Source organism: Odontomachus brunneus, unplaced genomic scaffold, assembly GCF_010583005.1.
Source record: "Odontomachus brunneus isolate Ranch 3 - 2012 unplaced genomic scaffold, Obru_v1 Obru_scaffold_036, whole genome shotgun sequence".
NCBI lineage: Eukaryota > Metazoa > Arthropoda > Insecta > Hymenoptera > Formicidae > Odontomachus > Odontomachus brunneus.
In genome coordinates this window covers 2,212,732-2,222,872 of record NW_022639486.1, presented here as the reverse complement: position 1 = coordinate 2,222,872, position 10,141 = coordinate 2,212,732, and the positions used below count along the sequence as shown (strand labels likewise).

The window sequence follows — 10,141 nt, the reverse complement described above, 5'->3', positions numbered from 1 at the left end:
CTCTCTCTCTCTCTCTCTCTCTCTCTCTCTCTCTCTCTCTCTCTCTCTCTCTCTCGTTCTCTTGATTTCGCGTTATCCGAAGCTTCACTAGAAACGTAATGAATACGATAATGAACGCGACGTTTATAATTAATACGCATAAGCCAATAATATCAAACAAAGGTCGCAACTCCGCGGTTAGATATTATGTTTGTGGCGAGCTGCGCGGTTTCGCAATTTCCATCTGATTCGCTACCTGCTAATGACTCCTAAATTCAATCCGGGATTTCTCAACTTCGAGAGCCTGTTCTCCTTTTTCCGGAGAATATTCTTTCGGAATGTTGTTGTGTAGAAAGTGAGAGTAAAAAAGTTTCGCTGAGAGGGAGTCTTCTCGATATCGCGCGCTGGAATGTTTGACGTGAGGGCGAAAATGTAAATTTCGAGAGATCTTCCTGATTTTCCGTGTTGTAATGCGAGCGAGGCCGCGCGAACTATGCCAGTGGATTATGTTAATGATAGTTAGCAAACTGAGACCAGGATGATTAATTGCGTGAGCCAAGTGGGACACGGTCCGATTGTAACTGGCCAACTATCGATTAACTCGGATGCATCTTGGCACTTTATCGATGCGAGCATCATTGGCAGCGAGCGGGCTCAATTAATTGTTTTGCTAAGCCATTCAGCGACTTAACGCGATTATTGCAGTGTTCTTCGCTACGCTAGAAAAGACCTGCCCATTTCAGACAGACAGATCTTTTCAAAATCGACGTCGTGAAATTATGTCATGTTTGTCTGTCCCTGCCAAGGAACCATTGACCACGCGGTATCATTCATAGAATTCGTGTAAAAATGATTGAACATTCTCTGCGTGGACTGCATATTTTCAGACAAAACTTTCCGGAGAGAAATTTCCTCCTTGTTCGACTTCGTTTGCGGAGCGCTTATGACACGCGGGGCAATTTCTCTTGATGGGTTTATTTCGAGAAAAACGTGAAAGAGAAGCGCGTTAAAGATACGATTCATATTCAGTGACTCTTTTATAAGCTAAGCCTCTATCGGAAAACCGTCATCCTTCGCGAAGTTAAGTCCGCGCTGGAGGTCGAAAGGTCGCATCTCCTTTTAAAGCCGATTGTGGCGGAATGGAAGAATATTTATTTACACGCGAGAACATCATTGTCGTTCTTCGCGACGTTTTTCATTGCCATTGTACGACCGCGCTGATATTATTTCGCGAAAGGATCATTAGATATCCCAGACGAATATTGAAAACAAGTCTCTCTAACTAAAATTGCGATAAATCTAGTATAGTAATTATAATAGCCTCAATTTAATCCACGCGCAATTTGGATTATGCCGAAGTATATTACGCGAAATCTTCGTTGCAAATTCATATACGCGTATAATTGTGAAATAAAGTACGCGATGAAATACGCGCGATAATACGAAACGTGAATTTGCCAGCTCAAAATCGCTCGACGGCCTTTCGACCACTGATAACGCGTCTCTATGCTTCACCAGCCTAAATACAATCGACAGGACTCCGTCCTAATTAATTATTTCACCGAGTCTGTCGGTTTACCGCGGTTAGTTTCAAATAGGACCTATGTACCCGGGCTTACTGCATCCAGGCAAAATATCGAAATTAGTGTCAAAGGAAGGTACGGGCGTTACGGTGTAAAAGAAAAAAGAAAGATACCAGAACGCGCTGTTCGCTTTCATTGTTGTCAATTTTGGTGTATTCGTTTCCGAATTTGTTTTAAGGATCGCAGGAAAACAGTCGGTGTGATCTGTTCACTAAATAAACAAACTAAATAAACAAGCACTAAACTGCAATGTTTGAACAGGCGAAATCAGGTTAACCTCCCGCGATACAGTTTTTCTTTCTTTTTTAAATAATTATATAACCTGCGAGTTATTTCTAGTTACTCTCATTTGAACTGTAAAGTGCTCCACATATTTTATTATACCGCGAATCTCGATTAAAGTAAATTTTTTAATCAGAGACGCGAAGTTACCGTTGGTTTCAAGGAAAATATCAGAGCTGGTTTTCGCTACAGAAGTGAAGATGAAGCGTATGTAGCTACCGGAAATGCTCGCAGCGTCAAATAGACGACCGTCTCCGCGCCTACGCGAATTCCGCGCGTTCCTTCCGCGGCTTCGCGCGTTTCTAAAACGGGGCAAACTGCTACTATTAGAGGCGCTCTCAGGGAAACTTCCTAACGATACTTCCGACGCCGCGATGTCGTCGCTCTCGCAAAGCTCGCGATCGCTCGCGAAACTTGCGCCTCGTTAAATTTACCCGCTGGCCGGTATTTAACGCGCGTGCCGCCTCCGAAACGGACGTCGCTCCGAATGAACGACGGAAACTTCGTAATTGAAGCTCGCGCTGCATTAGAAAAAAAGCTGCTCCCGAATACGGCGTCGTTCACGTAAGCAGCAGCCTGTGAGTCGTGAATAAATCAATAAATAATGGTTATGCTCGCGGGACAATGCGCTGAAGTGGCGCACTTGGTCGTGTCCTCCTCCAGTTTGTAAGGAGGAAATAGATCCCAAATTGAGGCGGACCGTAACGTGACCCTGCGTAGGCACGCGCGCAAACTTGTCGGCGCGCCATATATCGACTCGTATCACTGAGAGGTCCGGTGAGGTACATACCTGACTCTTCATGGGATCCGTGTTGATCTGACACATGTAGAGCCCACCGTCCTCCCTCTGGACACCCTTGATGTGAAGGTTCCACATGGTGTGATCGCTATGGGACACGGTCACCCTCTGATTGTGCGTGATCACGTGGTCGTGTATCGCCTGAATCGCCTTCGTGTCCGCCTTCACCCAGCCGACCTGGAACATCAATCGCCGGATCGGGTCCTTAATGGGGGCAAGGGGCGGCTGACGGGCGGATGCTTGTGGGTGAGGGCGGAACGAGGAGAGACGAGTCGACAGCGGAAATCGCGGTGACGGCGTCGCGGATTTCGCCGAAGACGCCGCAATTTCCTTACAGGCATCCGACTGCGGAATACAAACAGGTGTGGGGGACGCCTATCCCGAGGTGGGCTTGCATGCATCTGTACACACACACACACACACACACACATACACACATGCAGGCGCGCGCGAGCGAGCGCACTCACACGCGCGGATCGACACGCGCGATTCCCCTTGGCCAAACTTCCAGCGGTATTTGCATTTTCCTTAGAATATTCCGAATCCTGAAGTGAAGCTCTCCCACGACTCCACGCGAGCGAACGAAGGAACGAATACACGCACACGTGCGCCGTGCAGTTACACCACGTACGCGCCCATTCCCGGACTAGTAATAGAAAACCGGATATCCCCGACTACGCCGCAGCTCTGTCATTATCTTCGCGTGTGTACGCGCGATAGTGAGCGTCCGTTCGCACACGCGCGTTGCTTCGTGCCCCATTCGCGAGGAGGTCATCGGCGTGTCTTCAGAAACGACAGCTAGAGAGATCTCGATGATCCTCGCCGTCTACCGATGATAAAAGAGAATTTTTATATCGTCCCAGAGTACAAAAGTAATAATTATACGCGACGATCCTTACTTTATCCAATAACGGCGAAGACGCCGGCAACTCTTGCGTTCCAATTACAGATACCAGTTTCCCTGATCTTTGTTTCTTTTGCGCGCACAGAGAAATGCCAATGAACTCCGCGTTGCTTTTTATTCATAACAGTCTCGCCGGCTTTAGTCATAACCGTCAAAAATTACCCGGCGCACATCTCGATTGCTCGACGTAGAATCTTTTAAAAAACATCGGTAAAATGGGTCGCACGCGCGCGCGCGCGTTTGGTGATGCGGTATTCTTCGGATTTGACTTTCAGATTCCCTCAGGAAGTAGACTATAAATGGAGAGGCTATCTCCGCGACCACCTCCCCCAGTAACGACAGATTTCCAGCGCATTACACGGTTGCACTTCGTATAAATTTAATTATCGCGCTCGTCCTCTCCGTCCCCGTCGGCCCTACACCGCCGTGGGTTCGGAATTGTTTTAATTCGACCGTCACGCGGCGTCACGTCGCCGTTGACATTTATTTACATACGATCGACGTCAACTCGTTGCGTCGCGCGGGCGCGATCAAATTAACGGCAATAATAATTATGCGACGCGCGCGATGAAAATTGTAGCGGAGACAATACGGTCGGGGGTTGCTTGGCGAGAGCAGCGTTTTCGACACGCGAACGTCGAGTTTCGCGAAACACATACACCGACACGGCGATATTTCGCCTCTATTTCACCCGAGTGCTCCGGCGCGGATCGATGTGAAACGTAATCGGGTCTACTACGGATTCTACAGTTTACGTTTCGACGGGCGCCGGGGTGTGGGATAGCGTGAGCTGCGGCGGTCTAACCCGAGCCTGATCTGAGCGCGTCTGACCGATACTGCGAGCAAACACATCGTTCAGAAGCAACTGGTTACGCCGTAATGAGAGAGCGGCGTTCGCCGTTCAACCTAATGCAATTTGCGGACGCGCGCGAGAGGAGCTACGGTAATGCGCGAAAAAGATAATCCGGCGCGGACGAGGATAAAAGTGTTATTAAATTTCGCCGGTTGTGAAGGCGCGAATTCGCTGGTAACGACGAGTGCCGGAGTCAAGTTATTCCACGGCGAAGCACGATCGATCGCGCGATCCGCGATACTGAATTAGTTTCATAGGAAGATTTCGTTAACGCGTCGGTCATACGCTTTCGCCCGTATGTTCTCATAGGCGCGTGTATCGATAAAAGTTCTCGCTCCCGATCCGAAGGAAAGAGATAAGTCGACAAAAGCTCGGAAAAATTCTTCTCGCGCGTTCTCTCTCTTTCTTTCCCTCTCTTGCGCGTGTTTCTGAGTGAAAATTCCATAAATATCAAGATCAACTTTTGATTTCACGAAAATTGTACGGACGAATTATTATTCAACGTGTAGAATGTATTCATTACGCTGGCCTCGTCGGATTACTCTTCTCATTACGGATACGTTTCCGTTCCGTGGGAAGTGTAATTTCTGTATGAATATGTGTATACGTCGCGACTCTATCGTATAAAAATATTGAATAATGATCACGTCCGCGATATGTGACGAGTGCAATCGTCACCGCCGTTATCTTTCATTCTGTTTGTACCGCGCATTCGGTTCTGCGGATTGTTCCTGATGACGTTCGTCGGGCCAGCGACATTAACACGGTATACCGAATGAACGCCACGCGACGAGGAAAGTGTTCACGCTGCACATACCGCGAGAGACTCAGCGGGAGATATGACTTTTTAAAGACATGTCCTTTCAGAAGTTAAGTGAGAGCCCGAGAAGTTAAGCGAGCGTTACTGACATCACAGACCCGCGGCGTCGCTTTTCATGTAACTCACTCTGTAGCCTCCTAGATGTTTCACTAGACACGTGAAAGTGGCGTCCCTCCCGAGCGGCACGGTTAGATTGGTGATAGGGCCGGAAAATTCGGGCTGAAAAGCGCCTCCTGAAACGATAAAATACGTACGACGTTCGTGAAAAATACATACGCCATTTGCATACTGCCGCGCCGGCAATTTTTCGACAGCGACGTCAATTCACCGTCGTGCCCTAGAATGCACTTTATGGAAAAGCGAATAAACGTCAGAAGACCCCGGACGTGCGTACGCGACTCGGGCGAGACTCGCGCCTCTCGCGACTGCAAATTAAATGCACAGACGTGACGTCGAATTAGCGAGAATCGCTGCCGTATGCGCGACACTTGAGCGAACTTCTGTTCACGCACGCACGAAGCACGCCCGTCCGCGAACAACGTCAATTGTCGCTAGACAATTGCGTTTTTCGCGTCCGCCCGCGCTTCGATAGTCATTTACGGATTTGCGAGCGACGAGTGTTCGATACAGTGATCGCTCGGTGCTGAATGCGCGAGTTTGTCAAAAGTAAAAAGCTCACGTTTTTGACGGCGCAATCGCACATATGGACGCAGCACCGGGTGGGATTACAAATCACTTGATCAAGTAACATAATTAGTTTCTCGAAAAACTCAAGTTCATTTCATTTTATTGCCATTGCATTTGTTTTTAAAAAATAGCGATATGAAATTTTGCCCAAATATTACATATTTCAAAGAAGCGGGGTAATGACTATAAAAAAAAAAAGAAGAAAACGTGATTTTCGCGAGAAACTAATTATGGCGCTTGGTCAAGTGACGCGTATAACCTCATCCACGGAATTTTTGCATTATTTTTTCCACACTGCATTTTCTCTCTTCGTTATATACTCGAGATGGAATGATTACGAAACGTCACACAATTTTCGTGGCTGCGTAACGCCGGAGTGAACGCGTGGCCAGCATACGACTAAAAACGTCCAGTACGATTCTAATAATTACGACCGGTCGAAATAAATTAACTCTGCAAATACGTGTATATCTAATTCGCACGGGGAGGCGCATAATACTTCATTATCCTTCTAATGCGAAATTATCGTGCAGCGCACGCAATCGCCGTAAATATCGCGCGTCCTACACGGTTGTAACTAACACGCCGCCCCTTGCACGAGTGGAATACATCTCCTTTTACTTTCTCATATTTTTCACGCGTTCCCGGATTGTTTCGCAGCTGCACTATGAATAAATACCGCGGCGATGGCGATAGCGCTCGATACAACGTGGCGGCCGCGTAAAGTAAGGCGAAATGCGGAAAAATACGATGCGTAACGTATATAAAATCGCCTCAGAGCCGGCGAAATCGAGATTGAGGGCGCGGAATGCGAGAGCGCGTAGACTTTCCGTGCTTTCCGCTCCGGCGCCTCGTCAAATTTCCGCGTTACGGAGATATTCTCGCGTCGCATCCGTTCTCGGGATAATTTATCGTCGAAACGTATGCGCGCGATGAAGCGGCGTCGGACGATTTTTGCATCGCGCCAATGAAGCGCAGGCAGCGCGACACGCGCGCGATACAAGCGAATCGAATTAATCGTGTAACTCGACCATCGCGTCGGGATGCTTATCCAGTCGTTTACGGAATAATGGCGTAGATGTTGATTGAATCGATCACGCTTTGGAAAGAGGCGAGCCTCCATGCCCGCGTGGGAGACGCCGCCGAGCGCATTTTCCACCGTAAATAGAATTCCCCGCGAATGTTTCTGCGGGCAAATAGGAAGAGCCGGCTTCACGAAAATATTATTTTTATATTCCGCGGTCCTTAGACAATAAGCTGTGTGTTTCAGCCCTTGAATTTCTCCGAGCTCAGAAAAAAGGAAAAACGCCATGTGTGTATATGTATATAAAGAAAACGTGCGATGCACACAAGGGTAAAGTTCAACGGTTCCCAATAGTGCAAACCGAATGCGCGATAATATTTTCGTACGAATTTTCACCGAGAGTATTCACCAGCAGCACACAACAGGACAAACGGGACAATGATACTTCCGCAGAAATTTCTGTCCCAGCTGCTGCATAAGCTACTCGATTTAGAGGTTTTTTATATATTCCGCGCGTGGGGTCGCCCGCGCAGCTTGGCGTCATAAAAATGTGACATAGCAATAACATTTTCCTGTTAATTGAATAAACTAGAAAAAATACTCTCTGTATATATATCTGCCGAGCGCTGCGGACGCGCGACGATACGTTTATTTATAAACCTAACGAAATTTTTTTCCGCTCGGAATTAGTCCATCCCTCTGCTCTTTTGTTTTCAAAAGACTAATATTCAAGGATGGTAATTTTTTTCCCATTGCATAGAAAACAACGGGGCGATAAATATCGATATTGTATCCGCGAATAATATAGCGTAGAAAGTTATTGACTAATAGCGTGGGAATCCTCGATGTTAAATCGCGGCAAGCAGTTTCTACGGATTCCTTTATTTTTATTGAACGAAGTCGCGCCGTCCCGCATTCAGATGGAAAGAAACTTTCAAAGTCAACTTATCGAAATCAATATTTTCCAAAATTGTGTTCAAAGTTGTCATATCTGTACGGAATTTGACGAGCTATGTGCGAGATTAATTAGAGCGCGCTATGCAAATGGGCGAATCGAAACAATTTCGTACAGTGCAGTTGTAAAACGACCTGTTAATTTTCGATTATCCTCATTCCTCATTGCATCGCGCGTATAACGGTATGTTTCAATGAAACCCTGTAACCATAATAAAAGATCTTTAATTACATCGAACATTCGAAATCCATTAAAGAGTGATATGTCTAAAATGACTCTGCGTAAAATGAAAATATAATTCATTATAAAATAATTTTAATTAACATCCGCTCCCGGTTGAATTGTTGTGTTCCGGTAATGCTTTAACAATGAGTTCTTAGCAAAAATAATATACACATATTACGTATTAGTATGAATCATCTACGCTCGATAATCGGCACTTGAACATACGGCTCAAACCATTTTCGTTTTTACTCTCGCGAGAAAGGGAGAGAAAAGAAGAGAGCTTTCAGAATTGCACCAGTTAATTTTAATACCAGACAATCTAAGTGTCACCGTTTTATCCATAGCCGACGCAATTAAAACGGTAAACGATTATGAGCGAATTATAAGGCGAAGTAGTTGTTGTAGAGCGTCGTGTAGACAGATGAAAGAAAATTCCGGAGGTAGGAAAATCCTACGGTGAGGACGCGACGACGCGACGAAGGAAATAACGGTAAAAGATCTGGCAGGGGGTGTCTAAAAGGAGAGGAGAGACAAGCTTGACCTATTTATCTTATAACACGAATAATAGGATCAGGAAGTATTATAAGCAGAAGCGACAATCACCGTGGACCGCCTGACACCCCGCCGTCTCGACGGCAACGCGCGGATTGATACGAGCGAGAAAGAGAGAGAAAAAGAAAGCTACGTGAAAAATTACAACACAACTGCAGAATATGCATAAACCCGTGCCCGCAAAATCAGCCGTCTCACAAAACTCATGTACGCAATTATGTTGTCGCGTATAACGCGACGTATGCGATTTTAATTGTTTCGCGAAGAGAAATGTTCTCGAAAAACGTGTCCTGAGACTCAGATAGAAACCAAAATTCTAATAGAAATTGTGTACGATAGTTTTTGGACACCCTATACGAAAATATTACAAAGGAAAGTTGAGCGTACGTGCGTGTTATCGCGCGAAGGTCGTCCGACCTTCAGCGCGCCGCGTACTCAGGCGTTAGTAGCCGAGCGCTCGTACAGTCATAAGACTCGCAGACGCGATTGAGTCAATACGTGAGACGACGCCGTGCGTGATTTTCAATTTTATTAAATTACGCATCGTAACGATATTTCGCGATGTTCGCGTTGCGTTTTACACACGTGAATTCGTCGTAAGCGAGAGGCGTATCGTAAAATTTATTAGGTGAATACCACACTTGATTTCTATTAAATTTTATGAGAAAATACAATCGAAATCTTCAGATTATTAATTTGTGCAATTTGAATAACCGTTCTATTCTTGTTACTAACTACGACAACTTCTTTTTGTTTCAGATCCGAGAGGTTTTGCGACCGCGCGCGATGGATGTAGTTCCGGGGACGCATTTCCGGGACAGCTGCTGTACCGGAGGATCCGGTTCGGGCCGAGCAGAGTCAGCTCGAAGGTGTGTTCGCAAATTCCACATATCCCTTCATTTAATTCTTTGCGTTCGTAAGCTGAGTTACCGGAAAAATTACGTTAAATCACGACGACATAGAATTATTAATAACTCACTCGTACTTGCTTTCGTTAAGTCTAGTCTTTAAGTTTAATCATCAAAATTCTGTTCTTTTGTTCCAGATCTGTTGCCGAACGTGGCTGACACTGAGTTCGTGATCTGTCGGTGAGTCATAAAAATTAAAAAATGATTACTTTTAAGTACTGAGATAATGAGTGTGTATAAAATTCATTAAAGTCAATGCGATTTACTGTTCATAGATTTTTGCATGTTGGATTTTACATAATTATATGTGCCGTTAAATAAGATACATTGCTCAAACAATTAAGGGATTCTTCTTCAATTACTTATTTAATTGAGTATTGAATATTTTTTAATTATATATATATATATATATATATATATATATATATATATATATATATATATTATATATATATTTAATTTTTATAGACAATTTTTATTTTTTTTCTCCGCGCCTCGCGTTAGAATTTATAGTATTGCGAGTATATTCGCAAAGTGCCGGAATTGGCAGGACCGTTATCAAAGATTCAC

The 10,141-nt window shown here is 45.3% G+C and overlaps 1 protein-coding gene across 1 annotated transcript in view; it reads right to left on the bottom strand.

The window, feature by feature from the left end:
• The window catches only part of LOC116843883 (lachesin-like), an 80,382-nt gene that overhangs the window by 30,859 nt on the left and 39,382 nt on the right, over positions 1-10,141 (bottom strand). The window contains exons 3-4 of the mRNA XM_032814765.1: positions 5,347-5,453; positions 2,635-2,820 (exon numbers count right to left, since the gene is read on the bottom strand). Coding sequence (XP_032670656.1) covers positions 2,635-2,820; positions 5,347-5,453 — 293 coding nt within the window. The remainder of the gene's footprint in view (positions 1-2,634; positions 2,821-5,346; positions 5,454-10,141) is intronic.